This window comes from Amblyomma maculatum, chromosome 2 (assembly GCF_055883805.1).
Source record: "Amblyomma maculatum isolate TAMU_Amacu chromosome 2, ASM5588380v1, whole genome shotgun sequence".
NCBI classification, from domain to species: Eukaryota; Metazoa; Arthropoda; class Arachnida; order Ixodida; family Ixodidae; genus Amblyomma; species Amblyomma maculatum.
In genome coordinates, this window is record NC_139345.1 from 36,285,882 (window position 1) to 36,305,466 (window position 19,585).

Here is a 19,585-nt window from a genome sequence, read left to right on the forward strand (position 1 = left end):
CAGGGGGCGGCAGAAAGTTAGGTGGGCGGATGAGATTAAGAAGTTCGCAGGGGTCAAGTGGATGCAGCTAGCACAGAACCGGGTTAAGTGGAGAAATATGGGAGAGGCCTTCGCCCTGCAGTGGGTATAATCAGGCTGATGATGATGATGATGATGATTTTCTTTTAGATCCGTAGCACATGGATGGAAGTTGATGAAAACGATGTCATGCAACACACAGCATGAGAGAATGGCAGTAAAACATGTGAGGTGACTGATTGTGGCGATAGCTACAAGCTTCCGCATTTGCTTCTTGCAAGAAATTTCTCAGTTGAGATCCCCTCCACTACGACGGTTTTTTTTCCACCTGAGCTTGGCACAGTCTTCACAAAGACACTGGCCTGTCCATACTGCTAGCCTAGTATCACTTTCACATTAACAGTTGACACTCCTTGAAGGCCACCAAAAAGCACTTGGAGGTCAGAGCAAGGTCCTGAATTGGCTTCTACTGTTATTAGTGGGGAAACAATGACTATGTAATTGCCCAAATCACTATGAAAACAAATTTAGCTGTTCTGAGTTATGGTGAAGGCTTTTTTAAAACTGGAAGCTGTTTTCCAATGCATCCATTTGCAAAGACATGGTAGTGAATACTTAAGGCTGATTTGATACTAAGGAAAATTGTGCTGTATGCCAGACTACTAATTCAAAGCTAATCAATACTATAATGAACTTTGTGTCATGCACCAAGAAGGGACACTTCTAACAGCACTCTTTGGTTACTTTCAATGTATGCAGATGGGTCAGCTGCATGGCCATGGGCAGCACTGGCAGCACTAGCACTGAGAAACCACATGCTGAGGTAAACGTGGAATGTGCTTGAGGATGGCCTTCAGTCTTTTATACCCAATTTCCACGCCACATCACTGTAAAGCAGTAAAACCAGCCTAACCAAAGCCTATTGGCAGTCCCTACATGCCGCTCTCTGTTGCTGAAGGCAATGCAAAATCCAATTGCGCTTCCTTTTTAATTAGCAATTAATTATTCTATTTATAATGCACTACTAACAGAGTCAGACATTTTATGAGAAGAAGTGGATACTCCTAAAGATCCTCCTGCAGAGGTTTCGATACCAAGCACATCCTACCAAGGTGGTCGGCAAACCGCTCGAACAAGCGTCAAAAACATGGGTGCGATGTGTTCTTGTTTTTAGGTGGTAAATATGTGTATATTGAACTATATTGTGATCTGCTTCGAGTTTGATATATTTAGGTTCGATTGCAAATCACTGCATTCGCTCTTACCAAACAATTAGTCATATGTTTGTGCACTCACCATCCGTTGACCTGAGCATTGGCCAAACCACCCAGGGCATGAACTAGACCGGGACCTGAGACAACGAGGCACACCCCAGGCCTGCATGCACAGATACAATACCACAATAAACAGAGTCCTGAAACTGTCATGTTAAGCCACTTAATAGCTAGGCACGATCGAACTCAATGGCAATATATATTTCCCGAATTAAAGCAGTGCTTTTGAAGTACTAAAAAGCATAGCACAAGCATGAAAACTAAATGCTGAAACTTTTGCAGACTGCACTAGACAGCTCCTCCAATTAACCATTGGCCACTATACTTGTTAACGTATATATTTCCTTGCCTTGCTCTCATACTGTTTTCAGAGATAATATACTTACCAAATGGTCCTGAAACATGTCACGCACAGTTATTTTTTTTTGACACAGAGCTTGTTAGTAACACCTTACTCCTCATGGTTTATTCTGTGCAACATAATGCCGTTAAACTTCATCAAACATTGTGCTATTTTCATTTCCTTCAGAAAAGTTTAGTTCTTTGTAATGAAGCATAATAAATGAGTACACATGGATTATCATTTTATGTTCATCGATGGCCAGCAAATATTTTACGGTTGAATTTTTTTTCTCTCATGTTGCTTCAGATTTGAATAGCTGCCCCGTCGGGGTGGTGCAGTGGTAAGACGCCCGACTACTGTGCCGGAGTTCCCGGGTTCGAACCCGACCACGACGGCTGCATTTCAATGGAAGCAAAATGAAGTGGCGTCTGTGTGCTGTGCGATGTCAGCCTATGTTAAAGATCCCCAGGTGGTCGAAATTCCTCCGTAGCCTTCCACTACGGCTCCCCTTTCTCTCTTTCCACTTTCACTCTCACCTTCCTCTCTTTCCTTACGGCGCAGTTCAGGTGTCCACAGAGCAAGTGTGACAGATACTGCGCCTTTCCCTTCCTGTGAACCAATTATTTTTTATGTAACGTCAAGGCCTTGAGTACAGATCCTGTGAGGCATTAAAAAGCTGCAATTTAGTTGCTACTTTGCTGATATAATCTACTAAAATGCTCAGGCTAGTCTTCTTCAAGAGCCAAAATGATAACAAATGATGCAGTGATTACATATATTGTGATTTTATGATGCCTCACATAACTATACTGAACCTAGATAATCCAGCAAACTATTGGCTCTAGCACTGAAATGAAAATAGCATGAGAAGAAATTTGTAATTCGCAGGTGAACACATACTGATGATCTTTGCATACTAACACCTGCTTTATTACCAAGAAAACATGCAATCAAAACTTTTGCGTCCCTACTCCTTATATAATAAAAAAAAGAACTGTATCAACATGACAGATTGACTTATTTATTTATTCATTAATTTATTTAATTTACTCTTAAATGCCCTCAGTGTGGGGTTATTACATGGAGATGGGGGTGGGGGAGCCGGGAGGAGTAAGAAAAATAATTCTAGGTTTTTGGCAAGGCAGTGAAACAAAGGGAAATGGTAAGCTGATACCATAACTGTGCAAAACTGCCAGTGGGGAGGTGCTACAAGGTAAGATACACTTAGTGTAATAGTGTTGTAGATATAGTAAGCAACATTAACTGCTGTACTGAATCATTTAAATATCCATCAACCAAAGTTAAAGTCAGTTACTGACGAGTTAGAAGATAGAGAGATGGGTATTGCTAAATCACACTAAGATACAAGTATATGTTAACAAACATAAAAAATATTGCATAAGTGAAACAGGCCATAACATGTTTTATATATAATTCATAACCAGATGGGGCTCCATGAAAATATGATCACAGGTAACACGGATCTGTCACAAAACTGCCCAACTAAAAGCAATCTGGATAGTGGTAAGCAATGGCTAAAGAGCAAATCAAATATCCTTGTATTCAATAATACAAACAAACCAAGCAGTGCATGTTAAAAATAATTCAGCTCGAATCGAATATGTTCTCAACTTTTCAATTACTTTCCAAATAACAGCACAGGGTTCAAATAAAGCCTGCTACATTTTTTTCTTCGATAGCTGTTCTAAACACAAAGCCCACACTGACACCACGTGCCATTTTGCCGCAATCAGTATGCACAAACCATGCCTTGATATTCAAACTCTGAGGCCATGGTCCACATGCAGCTGTCACCCATTTTATGTACTTAGGTTTGGCTCTAGTTTCTCCTCTTGCATTTTCAATAGCAAAATATAATTATGCTGAGTATCTAACTTCCCATTCATATAGTTAACACACTGTCTTCATGCTGCAAACCCTCAGTGAAGGTCTCTGTTGAGTCTTAATACCTACAGCTTAAAGTTCATAAACTATAGCAACATACCGCAGCATCACCACTAGAGCCTTGTTTGACATTTCTTGTTTTGTATGAATATACACACAAATAGCAAATATTAGTACAAATATTCTTTATTTTTTTTTTTAATTCAGTAGCAAAGCTACACTAATTGCGCTACATTCTGTTTGGGAAAGGTAACCTTTGCACACCCTACCCTAGAGATGGAGCATGCACTAACAAGGTAGCTATCTGGTTGGATAGCAAGCAATAGCACAGGTGGGAAAACTGCCATCTGCTGTCAAGATAAGTCATCAATAAATCCTCAATATGCCAAGCACCCCTCCAAGACTTGTTAAGCCTTCGAAGTATTGCTTTATGCTGCTTCTACCCATGGCACAGACCCAGCTTTGACTTGACTCTATAATAAAAGTGGTGTAGGTACTTTTCCACAGTAAATAGCACCAGATTTGTTAACTGTTTGAACAAAAACACTTCTATTTTCATTCATCATTTAGCAAGGATGTTATCACCATGTGCCAATGCATAACTGCCCTCCAGTATGTGCACTTAATGTGGCTGAAATGGGCTGTGTGATGGAAGCTTTCATGGAGAGCAGGGTACAGCATGGGTATCACCATTTAACACAGGACAAAAGCATGAAGCCTCTCTCCTTACTTTTATTGTACATGTAGTAGTAATAAACTCCATTTAGGACACAAATTAGGCATCCAGCAGATCGGCTACCTGTTGTCTTACCTTCTTGTGAGGTATCCCATGGCACCAGCGGCATAGCAAGCCTGCAGATTCCACAAAGCAAAATGTGCACTGGTCCAATGCACTTGTGCAGAAATAGCCCAACAATAACCACAACATGTGATCATTTTTACACATTGCTTAACTTGGCAACAAGAAAGGAGCACAAGGTGTAAAGTAAAATAAAATAAAAATAATAAAGCTGCAACTTCCTCTGTGTTTGAGATTTGTGTGCCATTCAAAACTAGCACTCAACATTGGACTAATGAAACAAGCCCAAACACACAGGCCTCCAATAAACTGTGCATTGTGGTTTTATTTGTATGTGTGATAAACTATTTCTATATTCCCGACCCTTTTTCCATGCACAACAGAAGACTTTTGATGCCCTTTACAGCCAGCAAAAAAAAAAAAAAAAAAAAAAAAAAAAAAAAAAAAAAAAAAAAAAAGAAAGAAAAAGAAAAAAGAAAAAAAAAAAGATAATCAAAAAGGCCAGTTTTAAAATATTACCCAAAAGAGAAGACTGCCAACCTTAGTTGATAGCAAAAATGCCATTACAAGTCAATTAATATAATGAAAGGCCTGCAAATACACAATTGCAAATGCATGGATGGAAACAAGCAGCAGTATGCAAATTCTCCTATCCTTCATTTATCTGCCTTGTATTACTAGGAATTTAACTCTTTAATCCAGTGGGGCATGCATTCTGCTAATGTAAAGCACTGCACACATTTCAGTACAGTTATCACCAAGCTCGACTGAGCAATAAAGCCTATAGAGTGCAGGAACTGTGGTCATCAGAGGTGACTTGGGAATGATCACTTGTACTGGCACTCAATATCATGCCAATATTCTATCATGTCACCAGGAACACATTCTTGACATTTGTACACCCAGCATTTGTTGTCATACTGTCGCCAATTTCACAGTATTGAAGACTTTTAAATCAAAGTCACACCAAAAAAAAAGCAGCCAATTTTTAAATCAATTATTACTTGCACGACAATATTTGCATTACTTATCATTAGCGACTGCACACACGATTCTAAACTAACTGCAGTCAGAACTAATGCTGGTATGTCTGATAATTTTGTGAAGTGTTTGTAACATTTTTCATTTACAAAATAAACCAAGGTGTGACCCTACTCCCGGTCTTTGACCTGTCAGCTAAACAAGCCACATGTTCAGTTGTGTAGATGCTCTACTTATTTGCTATATGTCTGCTATTTGCTAGGCCACTCCAAACCAATGATATCAACAAGGTGACTGATAAGTAACAATAGTCTCCTGTCCTCATCTTTGCTTGCCCTCATCTGTATGAGCTATCTTCTGCTGCTGATAACAGTTAAGGAACTAGATGAAAGTGAGGGGACACTAACCGCTTGCTCGTTGTGCATGCCGACAAACTTGATGCCAGTCTGCTGTGCTGCCAGGGCCACTTCAAAGACTGGCACGCCAACCACACCAAAGATATGCTCCACACCCTGGCAGCCACATTCAAGAAAGGGCAAGGAAATTATTCACACAAAATGCCCATGCACTCACCAGAATTTCCACTTTGAAGCCCCACGCAAGTAGGAGCACACAACAAAGACACACAACAGCAGCAATGGTATACAAACTCTGATGCACCAGAAAAGTGACCAAGTTCTCGGAGAGAAAATAGCAACATGTGATTTCAACACATTGGACCTTGATCCAAAATCATGAAGCTCAATTTACTTCATCACCCTGTCACCAAGAGCAGTGCAAGGGGAAACCATTTATAAGGCCACATGACATGACTAGATTCACATAACTGATTAGCTGACATAAGCAATTATGCCCAGCTGATCTTGGTGCCTCTGCACTGAACACCAGTATACTGAGAAAGTACTTCAATAGTAGCGTAAAACTATAGAAAGAAACAGGAGAAAGAGGCCTTCTAATTAATGGCATCAACCTAGTCATGGTGCAACAGGCTATCTATCACCTTGCACCAGCCAGCCAGCCAGCCACAACGGCATTTGCCACTTAATACATTAGCATCAGTAGGTACCTGACATAGAAATGGTGGCCACCGACATAGAGCAGGGATGTAGTTCTGTACCATTTGTTTTAACAATAAGCATGTTAATTATTTTGTGAAGTGCACAAGCACTAAGGCATCATTAGCATACAATAAACGAAGGTGGTGATGAACATATGCAATGCAAGATTAAAATGAAAGCAGAATTCGCGGCATGCAAGGAATCACGAATGTTTGCTGGTGCATTACCTGATGCTTCAGTGCGACATGAGCGCTGCTGGGCATTACCAGTGTATAAAAGGTGTGATGTGAACCTTTAAAGCTAGTGTTCCGAAATTAACATGCTGAATCACTGTTCCACAAGGTCGTTCAGATGCAGGATGCAGAATTCCCATAGCCCAGTTTTCTCAGCCAAGCTGCAGCTTAGCAGCACTGGAACTGCAAGACTTATCACAAAAGGTGTGTTCATATTCAAACACAGAAAAAATAGTAACGGTGGCGCATCGCCTAGAAGCAATATGCTTAAGATAAACGAAACATTGTGGCAAGCACATCTTACAAACTCATTTGCGATCATACAGTGGAAACCGGAACGTCCGTGTTCAATGCACACTCCGGCGGAGGGAGAATATCCAACTGTAGGCGCTGCCCTAAGGATGCAATTCATGCAGCCGCAATGAAGCGACAAGAATCCAAGAGGAACTTCCCATTTTCTACTAAAAGATTTATTCGTGCTCGAAAGTAAGATCACACAGTTGTGCATACATCTAAATATCGTGCACAGTTAAGGAGAATAACCTGTTTGTCAAGGAAATTAAACAGTGAGCACCGGGGCACTGTCCGGGTGATAAGAACGCGGAAATATATAAGCAAAGCGGTACCGCGGCCAACGACCGTGGCGCTTAGCCACTGCACTATTCTCCGGAGCCGACTCGGAATCACAAATTGAGACCAAAAGTGGACCAGACTGTCATACATGTGGCGCATCAAGACAACATATAAGGAACAAACACTGAACTGCGCGACGCCGTGAATAAGGAAAACTTTTTCTGAAGAGGTCACCTGCTTCCGAAGGGCCTCGACGACCACTCGTGCGCCGTCAATCGTCTTCGCCGCCATGCTGAACCACCTTGCGCCGAGGCGTGTTTATAAACAGCAGAAGCAAGTGTCACCTAGTCGACATTCAATCTACTCTGACATGAAAATAACTGCTCAAAACTAACCACGTATATCAGCCGGCAAACTTGCGACAAGCGGACGACGCTCGCCACTGGCGCGCAGTCAATGTGGCCAGCAGGCTGCGATAAAAATGCCCAAGTGCTCTTTTTTTTTTTTTTTTTCCTTTATCGCACACGCTCTACAGTGCACTAAAGGATCGTGCAAAGGCGGTTACGAAACATTTTCGTCACCCTCAGCGCTGCATTATAGTATGGTTATACAACAGAAAAAAACATATATTAAGCATTCAAATCAGCATGTGCTATACATGTGCTGTGACAGGCGGATCGAATGAGGACTCGTAGTAGCGGCATAGCGGTGCCCGCAGTCACTGGCGGATGACTTGAATCACAGAAGCCTCCATTTCCTGCAAATATAAAACGCCAGATGTGAAATACGTGCACCGGTTATCAAATAATTAAAGCAAGCGAGAACAAAGGTGTCCAAAGCTTCACTCACGGCTGCGCTTTGGTACCCGAGCTCGGAAGGAACTGAAACCGAAAGCAGACGCGTTAGTATGTTGCCCTTACAGCAATGCGTACTGCAAACAACTGCCGGAATTTATGTTACCTGTGTGCTTGATGACTATGGGCTTAGCAAGCTTCATCAGAGGATCAAGACCAGCCTGCGAAAAATAGAGCCATACCGCGAATAATATGACGTGGTGTACAATTTTCAACGGTTGCCACTCTGCTAGTGTTTAGGCAGTTTCGGTTTATGGGGTTTAAAATCCCAAAGTGACTCAGGCTATTAAGAGAGGCTGTAAAGGTGCGCTCCGGAAATTTCGACCACCGAACCTTCTCGACGAAACCAAGACCAAGGGCCACCAACACAACAACCTGGCCAGGATCCTACACAAGGCAATCTGCGAACACGGGGAAGACGAGGTCAAGCGGCGCTTGGACGCCAAGTACCTGCCGACCACCCCCACGGAAAGACACCCGGATTACCAAGGCAAAGAGAACGATACGCTAGATCGCGACATCCAGACCTGGGAAGTCAGAGTTGCCCTGCAGGATCTCAATGGAAGGTCTGCCGCGGGTCCCGATCGAGTGACCGACAGAGCGCTCAAGAACCTCAACGAAGCGGCCATCGAAACGCTCACGAACTTCTACAACAAGTGCTGGCAAGAAGGAAGGCTACCCAAGCAATGGAAAGCAGCCAAGACGATCCTCATCTCCAGGCCTGGCAGGCCGCCCAACATAGAGAACCTCAGGCCGATCTCGCTCACTTCGTGCGTGGGAAAGGTCCTCGAGCACGTTCTCATGAACAGGTGGCAGCGTTACCTGGAAGAATCGGAGTTTTACCCAAATTCCATCATCGGGTTTCGGAACAAACTCGGGACGCAAGAAGCCATGATCTTACTAAAGAACGAGATCATCGACGATACGACGGGCACCAAGGACAACAGAGCCGTACTCGGGCTGGACTTGCAGAGCGCCTTTGATAAAGTGAGGCACTCGGCTATCCTGGCCCAAGTATCCAGGCTAAATATGGGCAGGAGGACATACCAGTACATCAAAGACTTCCTGACGGAGCGGACCACCAAAATCTGTGCGGGAGACCAGCAGCTCGAAGAGAAGAAGCTGGGCAGCGTCGGAACTCCGCAGGGGTCGGTAATCTCCCCGCTACTCTTCAACCTCGTGATGATCGGGGTGGCCACCCGGCTAGAAAGAGTAGCGGGAGTCCGGCACACCATCTACGCCGACGACGTTACGCTATGGGTACCGGGAGGAAGCGACGGACACATCGAGACAACGCTGCAAGAAGCGGTCAACGCCATCGAGGAGCAGCTGGACGGGTCTGGACTCGTTTGCTCTCCAGCCAAGTCAGAACTGCTGGTGATTCCCCCGAAAGGATCGGACAGGAAAAGAAAGAATATGGAAGTCAAGTACGAGCGTCCCAAGATCACGGTCAAAACGGCGGGAGGACAAGTAATACCGGAGGTCGAGAAGATTCGAGTACTCGGGCTGCTCATCCAGCGAAACCGAGCCAACGGTGAAACGGTCAACAAGCTCGCGGGCAAAGCGGCTGCGGCAATGAGGCTCATCAAGAGGGTGTCCAACAGAAAAGCGGGGATGAAGGAGGAGAGCCTGACTAGGCTCGTTCAATCCTTCGCAGTTAGCCACATAACGTACGTGGCCGCCTTCCACAACTGGAGGCCGAGTGAACGTAACAAGATAGACGCCACCATACGCAAGGCGTATAAGGCGGCACTCGGTCTCCTCGGGGGCACGAGCACCGAAAAATTCATGGCGCTGGGAGTCCACAACACGCTGGACGAAATAGCCGAAGCACAGAGAACGGCTCAACTCGAGCGTCTCTCTGAAACGAGAACCGGAAGACAGATACTGCGGGACCTTGGCCTCGAACCGAGAGAAGGCAAGCAGCAGAAAGACGTACCCATACCAGATAGCATCAACAGAAAGCTCAGGGTCTTCCCGATCCCGAAGAACGTGAACCCCGAGCACAACAGGGAGCGGAGGTTGGCGAGGGCCAGGGCTCTCGTAGACCTCCACGCCAGAGAAGAAGGCGCCGCCTACGTGGACGCGGCGGAGTATCGAGGGAACACCGACGCATACGCGGCGGTGGTTGTCGAGGCATCGACGGGTGCAACGAAGACCGCGGTGAGCGTCCGGACTCGAGAAGCGCACCGGGCGGAGGAGGTGGCCATCGCCTTGGCCGTTTCCGACCCCGGATGCACTACAGTGTTGTGTGACTCTAGAACGGCAGTGAAGAACTACGCCAATGGTAGGGTATGTAGTGAGGCCGCGCGCATACTGCGCAGGGCCGAAGACATCGGACACAAAAGTCCTGTGGTGATGAAGTGGTTTCCGGCCCACATGGGCAGTGACGTGTCGGAACGCGGAAACGTGAACCACAACGAGACGGCCAACTCGGCCGCGCGAGGACTAACCAACCGCGCGGCTGCAAGCACGGCCGACTCGGAGTCTTGGTCGCGGCGCAGTGCCAAGGATAAGATGACCACCTTCAACGAAATAGTGAAATGGTACAGACTGAACAGACAGACTATGCCGCCACCTCACCCGGGGCTTACCCGGAAGGAGGCAGTGTTATACAGACAGTTACAGACGGGGTCCCTGCTCACCCCGGTGCTAGCTAAGCACATGTGTCCGAGTGTGCACGCGAGCGACATGTGTAGACTGTGCGCGAAGGAGAGAGCCGCCGCGGCTCACATCCTTTGGGACTGTAGCGTAAATCCGCGCGAAGCCAGCGAGAAGACGACGATCCCGCCGCAGCTAGAGGCTGCAACGAGGAGCTATGATCAAGAGACACAACTCAAGGCCGTCCAGCAGGTCTCGGCAGCTCTAGAGAGCCAGCGACCGAGCGAAACCGAGGAGAGGGGGGGCAGCACCCCCAAGAAAGGGGCGGCGGCCCTCTCGAACCCGCGGAAGTAGCGAGGGACGTAACAAGACCTCAAGGAGCACAACGCACGAGACTGACGTAGTGGCCGCGTCGCGGTAAAAGCTTGTCCTCCCTGCTTGGAGGGAGCCTAACCGATTCTGCAGGCATTTTTGTTCTCTCTCTCTGAAGTTCTTTAACGTGCACTGGCATCGCACGGTACACAGGCGCCTAGCTTTTCACCTCCATCAAAAAGCAGTGCCTACTATAAGTATTTCCAACTACACATCAGAAATAAATGACCCATGGTATAATTTTGCAAAAATAACCAATTAAGGGTGCAGATGTGACAGTTCTAAAGTTCTGACCTGGTCGAGATATAAAGATGTGGTTTTAAGCTCTAGATAAAATAAAAAATCAAAAGCAAGTGCACATCACACTCACTTTGCTTTACTATTTATTTTCTCAGAAATGTGTTTGACATAACAATCTGTAAATGTGATGTTTATTGCCTATTGGAGTAGTTCACAGCACCAGAAAAATGATAGTTACACTGCATGTTTCAGTATGAAACCTTACAACCTAGGAGTTTGTTATGTACTTGCAGTTGTAATTGACAGATTAGGTGTAACTACAATGCGCACAAACGGATAGCCAAAAACAAACCTGGATACAATCCCAGCAAAGATGTTTAAGGTAATGTACTGTCTGTTGGAAAAGTTTACAGTCCAGTGCATTTGAATGAATGGCGCGATGCACTGTAAGCTTTTTCAAAGATGGAGCATACTACCAGCAGCAAATAAAATGTGAACAAGTCAAATGAAATACAAACAGCAAACTAATAAGATTTCAAACGAGGGAAGCTAAGTAATGGCACAGGATAATTTTGCATCGAAGGCACGAAGGCTGTCCTTTAGAAATATTCATCAACAGTGCATGCATTTCTCTCCAAGAGATAATATATGTTCACATTTTTGTTCTGAAATTGCAGTTCTTATTCATGCTTCATTTGTTCCAGATAGTACTAATAATCGCAATAGCTCATGGATTGTACGGTGCAGTTTTTAAAAAGGAGATGCATGCACAATTTCAGGCACATATATTTCACCGCACCAATGTGTAAACTCACGCATCTTTGAACTGAGGCGGCACGATCCACCTTTTTCACAATATATGACGCCCTCTGAAGAGTGGCTGAAAATTAGTCATTCACTGGTTGACTCAGGGCATACGACCGCCCACCTCCCAAACAGCCGAGCCAATCCAATATGACAGCGCGCGTTTGGCAGCATAGCTCGCTGGCCGCTGCCGGAGCAGTTATTCCTGCTTATTGTCGCGTACTGCTCTCACGCAGCGCTTCCATATATTTTATTGAGTATCCACCTCACGTGCGTATTGGTTCTTCTGTACTGGAAGCTCAGCCATGCGCTGGCGACAAAGTAATATATCGCGCCTCGCCTTGCGACGCGCGCTGGAGACATTGCACAAGCAAAAAACTCTCCTGTGCGATGTCAGTGCACGTTAAAGATCCCCAGGTGGTCGAAATTACTTCGAAGCCCTCCACTATGGCACCCCTTTCTCTCTTTCTTTCACTGCCACCTTCCCTTGTGGCGGGGTTCAGCTGCCCACAGAACAAATGTGACAGATACTGCACTTTTCCTTTCCTGTAAACCAATTATTATTATTATTACTATGAATAACATACTTGCTGCACGCCAGCTTGAAATGAAAATGCAGTGCAAAATATATTTTCTCATTTTCCCTGACTAGGCGAAATTTTTGATGGTTTCCTTGACATTTCACTGATTTTTCCCAGTGCATAAAATTTCCCTGGCTATTCCCAGTTGCTAGACACCTTTAGTTGTCACACAACAGTAGCAAAACCAAAGCAATACCAAAGCATATTAATTTGCTTTGGTATCCACGACAGCTTCCTCACATGAAGCTCTAATAAAATGCACCTTGTGAAGGATCCCAATGTTTGACGAGTGGTATCTCTTGTCAGGTAGTGCAGCAGCACACACTTTTGGTGATCCAGTCGAAGCTGGTGCGAGAGCAGGCGACGTCGCTGCTGACAAAGTCTGCAATGGGCAGAGCAGGTATGTTGTGTTACTGCAAAAACACACCTCAGGGATCGAATTACGCAATGATTGCACCAAAAAAACTAACAATCCTGTCACAAATTGATCGGCTGGCCCCGCTCCTATTCGTCTATTCTGACCATCAGACCTGTCAAACAAGGGGGGGGGGGGAGGCTTATTGGCAGGTTTCTGACAGCTTTTGTGATGTGCTCATTGCATAAGCCGGCGCCTGGTGAATCAAGAGCCCTCTTATCATAAACTTATACTGCTGCTTGTGACAAAATGCAACAGCAGAAATTGGTTGAGATAGTAAGCAATTTGGACACAGTAAATGTGGAAAGTAGGAAGTGAAGCAAAGGACAGGTAGTCAAGATTTTTTGGCATATGGCTAAACAAAGCAGGTAGCGTTGTGTGTTGCACCATACATTTGTAATGTGATAGTGTTAAAAGCCCGTTGTTCAGAAGATCTGGCATCGGCATTGTCAGCAAAAAAATCACAGGTGACATAGTTGTGCACTGGCACTGGTAGTTGGGTTGTGTGACATCATGAGACCACATGCCCAAGTTGGCACGTGCTGCCAACTGAGGCTTCGTCTTGAGATGGGAAGGTGAAATTGGAATCCAGCCCCACATGAACCTTTGATCCAGTGTTAGACACACTGTTCTGAGGCTATGCAGACACGTTCACAAGGCATGGTTAAAGCAAGGATTTGCATCTATGTCCCGTGTTTTTTGCATAATATGGTACCTTACATATGAGTAGAATAACAGAAGCACAAATGAATGATTAATGATTCAGCAAGCAGCAAAATGAATGGATGCGAATGAGGATCCACAAAGGGCACAGGCAAGTGGGAGCCATCAGCACTGTCACATCATACCCTTAAAGACTGAGCTTAGGCGTCCTCCTACATTTATTTTTTTTTTACCTGACAGGCTTGCCTCATTCCTGTACTTAAATGGGGTGGCAAAGTACTCCGTCAGCCCTAACTAAGATCTAAAAATACTCTTTGAGCTCACAGTCTACTCACAGCACAAAGAATATAATACCTTCAATGATACCAGAAAGGTTGTGAAGAAAGGTGCCACACTGAGAGTGAAAGACAATTAAGTGATCTAGGTGGAAATCTTGCTGGTGCCTTACTTTTGTAGATGGGGACTTCCTGGCTCTCACAATCTGGATTAAGTGCGGTGCTGGTTTCTCATGTATGTACTGAAACAAGAAATCAAGTTAAGATAACTCGGATGAGGACTGAAATTTTGTCATAGCAGCATCAAACTATACTGTGTGTTCATTCCAGTCAGCATGCTGAACAATCTGCAACAAATTCAAGGGCATGGTACAATACTGAGAAAAAAAAGAGAATAACACAAGTGTCACAAAATAAATATTGGGATAAGCCATATAATACCTTCCAATGCCTCTGAGTTCAAACAACTAATGAACAGACGCTGTTCTGCACTTTGCAGTCCCTATTCCTTTGTCTGTAAGCCTTGAGTTTGTCAACAATCTCTGCCTCACTATGGTAAGACTGAGTCTGGTTGGAAGTTCAGGCCAAACCACGACAGTGGCTCAGGTGGCAAAACTAGTACTGATCTAAAAATCTACAAAAGCAAACCAGGCCTAATAATGCATGCACAGGAACACCTAATTACATTATATGTTGGCCATGTGATAGCATTAGAAGCTGATGGTACCCTCACATTGAGTTTTGCCATTTTTTCATGACTGCGTTTGCAGGCCCCAACATGTCTAACTGCACACAAGATATCTGTTCCGGCCATCTAGTTGGTGGCCATACATTTCCTTGAAGGATGACACGTTTTTCTCTGCTACCGCAATAAAAATGTGCTAATTATCGTGAACGGCAGAGCAAACAGCACCTCAGACAACAAGGCAAAGCAGTGGAAAGAGAGAACGATAGACAAATATAATAGCAGGAAAGGTCAGCCAGGTGGTGATAACATTTATTAGGCTGTACAAGGAACACAAAGTATGGTGAGGCTACCCAAAAGTAATAAAAAATATGCCTCTGCCCCTGTGTACAAGGAACGGGAGGTATGCTTGGATCAGCCTGTAAGGGACCGGTCAATACAAGTACTAGGTGGAGATTCCTAGTTCAGAGCCCAATTGGCGATGGCGATCTTGTCATAATCTTATTAAGTTGAGCAAAGTGTCTGAGATAGTGCACATTTGCACTCAGATACAGGCTAACATCTCTCTCTCACATGACATTAAAAGCTGTACCAAAACAATCAACACTTCACTAACATTCTGCATAGTGAAGGTGAGCAAGCAGTTTAAAATATAGTTTCAGAAGCTGCAAAAAAAAAAAGAGAAAAAAGGGAAAGGTCCACAGAATCTTTGAATGATGTTGGGGTGTGCACCAAAAAGACTATCACAATTTTTGCACTTGTAATCAGTAGTCACTAGTTCAAATAGTGTTTTTGACCCGAGTTCATGCACGACGCAGCTAAACCAACATGTCACTTCTGCACATTATATTTAATATCAATATGAGTATCGCCTGTAGCAGCATTCTTAAGACTGTGCTCATACAGAAACCAACTTGCACTGTACTGAAGAAACTTCACAGCAATGGAAGCTATCACTGTGCAAGTCAGTAGCGCAAAATGCGTGAATGCACGGGAATTAAATAATGTGGCCTCTAGATTTAGTACTGATCTGTTCCGTGACCAGCACTCATTTGTGACATAACACATCAAAATTAACCGTTAGCTTAAGCTCTTCATGCTACCAGATGATGTCATGCATAGTGAGAAAAAGTTCTCTTACCCTAGCAACTGGGCTAACCACAGACCAAGGTGAGCGAACAAGCTTCCCTGTACTCTGTGTGCTGCCCATGAGAGACTGACGCTGTTCGGTCTTTGCTGGGGTCTTGACTGCAATCTTGGATGAAGTATTTTTAGTAACAGGTGTTGGTACCTTGAAGACTCTTGGTTTAAGAGCAGTCGTCGCAGGGCACCAGCCTCGCACCGGTGTGTTTGACAGAGTGCGACTGCGGATTTGAAAAGTTCCTGGCACACCACTGTCTTTTCGTCTGCAAATCGGTTTAGCTGGGGCACTGCCGGCCCCCTTTTGAGGGGATTTGCAATGAGTTAGACGTCTCAACTGCCTTGTTGGTGTCACACAAGCAGTGCTTTTTTCACCAGCACTGCTGATGCGAATTGATGTCTGGCAAGCCATCTCTACACCGCTACGAACCACAGGAAAGCAATTTGATTCCGTGGCAGAGCTTGCAACAGAAGAAGTCGTGCAATCTTGTTTGCATTCTTCCTCTCTTTGATGGTCAGCGAGAGTTTTCCCCGAGTGTCCTGCTGAAGACACCTTCGTTGGTGTCAAGGTTACGACTGAAACACAATGGTGCTGTTGAGTCGTGGTTGATGCTAAATTCTGGAAACGCTCCTCGGCGCGGGAGTGCGATGATGCAGGGCTCGAGCCGCACCCTTGTATCTCACTGGGGATGTGCTCCACTAGGTTCGCACTAGTTTCCACAGGCATAGGGCAAGGTGATGGCTCGGACAGATTGCCGGAATGTGGAAAAACGTCACCTACGTGTTCCAGTTCGACTGCATCTGTATTTTCGCTGAACGAAAACACCTGTTTCTCTACCAGTCTTGGCATTTGCATATAATCCAAGTCGCAGAACTGGCAGTTATACTCTTCAGAAGGCTTCCGTTCACTGTTTGAGCGAGAGTCTGGCGGCTGCTGCGTGCTATCGGCGCCAGTTTCCGCAATGCTTTGCAGTGCAGTTCTTGAGGGGCGTGGTGTAGACATGGCTACAGGTGCGCTCAACACTAAAGCGCCGTACCCATCATCGGCCAGCTCTTCAATAGCATTTTTGTCACTTGGAAAGCCCTGCATTTCCTGGGAAGCGAGCGGCGAATTTTCCAGTGGCTCGAGGTATTGTGGGAGAATATCTCCGTCCAGCAAGCACTCGGCACCGGCGTCTACATTGTTCTCAGAGCTCATTGCGAGCAAGCACTCCTTAGAAGAAGACGTTGCGATCTGTTCGGAAGGCGCTTTGTTCTCTTTGTCATTGCTGGCGTCAGAAAGTTGCAGAGCGTTCATGCCAACAATGCATTCGTCAGCCGATAATCCCAGGGCACCTGCTGACTTGTCTTCGGATGAAGAACTGTCTGCAGAGCAGTTCAGGCGCTTTTCTCCGAGCGTTGAGCTATTCGCCGAGCTATCATTCAGACTTTTTGTACGATAACGTCGAATGAAGGGCAAACCCGACGTCTTGAGCTTTTCTTCATTAATTATGATACTTTCATCGTCTTCGTCGATGTAAAAGCTGTAATGTGTGGCATCTAGCACAGCGTCCATCGTTTTTCTAGATGAAGGTGTAGGCTGAAGTTGAAGGCACTGCCGAAACAGAAAAACAGCAGTAGCTATAAGCCTTGAAGCAAGAGCAATGTACAGTCGTGAGCAAAAGTGGTATACAACACGCAGCCGGTGGCGGAGCTCCGTAAAACGGCATAAAAACACTGTCCAGCGACAGTGACAGCGACCGTGAGATATGCAGGTAGATAATATAGGCCACCGCTACGATTGACTATATCCCAGATAGCTGTTGTTAGATGGTGTTCAAATGGAGTTTCTTCGCGCTCCGCCACTGGCTACGCATTGTATACCACTTTTGCTCACGACTGGAAGCCGAAGATTTTACGCCTTTTACTCGGTACCCATAGTCACAAGGAGATTGTCGACGATTACAATACCCGGAAAAAATTCGAGTGATTTCTGATTATTAGGAGCCAAAAAGCGCCGCAAGATGGGATATCGTAACATTCAGCAGTTAAAACATAACTTCGTGTAGAAAATCCGTACTTACCAGGTAATGTTCTCACGACGCCGGCCTGTCGGTTGTTTTCCGCCTTTCACTTCAAACAATAATCCTCGCTCCACGTGACCAAAAAGAAGAGTGGTTATTGGTGCAAAATGACGTCAAACCAATGAACTGCTAGACAAATAATAATGTAAGGGAACGAATGATGAAATGGTAATGATGATAGTGCAACAAGTTAGATCATGCCACGGCCGGTCTCGAGGGAGAGCGCGTCTCGAGGGAGAGACCGGCCGTGATCATGCAAAGCCAGTCAGTCTCAAGGGAGAGTGAGCACGAAGCCACGGCCGGTGGCCGGTCTCGAGGGAGTGCGCGCTTGAGCGCGCGCTCTGCTCTCCCTCGAGACCAGCCGTGGTGGAGCGTGCGCGCTTCTCCTCGAGGCCGGCCATGGTTCATGTCACCGCTAGGAGCCTAGACCAGTCAGGCCGTCAGGCTCTGGGACCGCACGCCAGTACGTCGGGCGGTTGTGTGGTTGCGTCGCGTGGTCGCGGCTCAGTATTGGTACAGTATGGGGCCATCTAGCTAAACGAACGTGCGTAAATGTTTATCGCAACACGTAAAATGCAGAACTCATTGGAACGAATGTACCATACATTTTATCAAGTTTTAAGTGAACCTAGCTCCGTGATGATGCGTAAATGTTTATTGCAAGACGTAAAATGCAAAACTCGTTCGAACGAATGTACCATACGTTTTATCAATGTTTAAGTGAACCTCCGTGATGTGAACTCTGCAAGTTTGCAGTGGAAACTTTCCCATCACAGGTGACGAGCCTTAATCAAAGCTTGAATGCAGGTGGTATGAGACTCCGAAGGAAAAAGACGCAGCGTTTTTTATTACCATTTGTTTAACAATTTAATCAATCACTTGCAGAATACGCCGAGTGGCACACCTTGGTGTCCCTGCTTCCTGCTACCATATCCCGGCAGTTCCTTTCACATATATGGATGGGTGAAATGGGAACCAAACACACGGGACCTTTAATTGCATCCCCCAACCACTTATCATCGAAGCTTCGTAGCCTCAAAAATCACGAGCATTCTTGTCGGATGTTGGCATGTCTGACCACAAGGCTAGGATGGAATGTGGACGGCTTTAAACATCCTACGTGGTCCAAATCATCTAAGAGAAAACTGCCGCCGGACAAGAAAATGATTCAGAAATGGGCATTGACATCTCTTTCATTTCTTACATGATAACTGTCATGTATCAATTCATGTGGCATGCCTGTAGAATTGTAACTTTCGCGTATATGCCGCACGAATCATATTGACTGTATGTGAATTTTTTGCTTCCTTGCTTGAAAGCTCCCAGAAAAGACATTTTGGGACATATTCAGAGGTTTGCAGTATGCCTCCAAAGGACATTTCAAAGGAAGCCTACCGTGACGCTTTTGGTGACTATCACATGAAGCGACGTATCGCAATGCACGAGAAGCCTATTTTGAAATATTTTAATGTGGTCCTAGTGATCCAATTGCCAACCATAAAAAAATTAATGAGGGGCAAACTTGACAGGTACAGGCTCATGATCAACAAAAAGGCATATATGACCCCATATGTCATCATCAGCCAGACTATACGCACTGCAGGGAGAAGGCCTCTCCCATATACCTCCAACTAGCCGGTCCCGCACTAGCTGCATCCACTTGACCCCTGCAAATGGTTTAATCTCATTCGCCCACCTGGCTTTGTCA

The 19,585-nt window shown here is 45.3% G+C and overlaps 2 protein-coding genes across 2 annotated transcripts in view; both read right to left on the reverse strand.

Annotated features, from left to right (window-relative positions):
- Hacl (2-hydroxyacyl-CoA lyase) overlaps positions 1–7,832 on the reverse strand; it is a 33,783-nt gene extending 25,951 nt beyond the window's left edge. The window contains exons 1-4 of the mRNA XM_084593810.1: positions 7,419–7,832; positions 5,728–5,832; positions 4,352–4,392; positions 1,315–1,395 (exon numbers count right to left, since the gene is read on the reverse strand). Coding sequence (XP_084449936.1) covers positions 1,315–1,395; positions 4,352–4,392; positions 5,728–5,832; positions 7,419–7,475 — 284 coding nt within the window. The 5' untranslated portion in view covers positions 7,476–7,832. The remainder of the gene's footprint in view (positions 1–1,314; positions 1,396–4,351; positions 4,393–5,727; positions 5,833–7,418) is intronic.
- A 9-nt stretch (positions 7,833–7,841) lies between these two features.
- LOC146198358 (uncharacterized) lies at positions 7,842–18,029 on the reverse strand. Its single transcript, XM_084593822.1, has 7 exons — positions 17,878–18,029; positions 15,816–17,408; positions 14,163–14,231; positions 12,899–13,018; positions 8,145–8,199; positions 8,034–8,065; positions 7,842–7,941 (listed from the first exon to the last, which is right to left on the reverse strand). Exons 2-7 carry the CDS (start codon positions 17,367–17,369, stop codon positions 7,903–7,905), a joined length of 1,869 nt encoding a protein of 622 aa, XP_084449948.1. The 5' UTR covers positions 17,370–17,408; positions 17,878–18,029; the 3' UTR covers positions 7,842–7,902.
- Between the last annotated feature and the right edge of the window lie 1,556 nt (positions 18,030–19,585).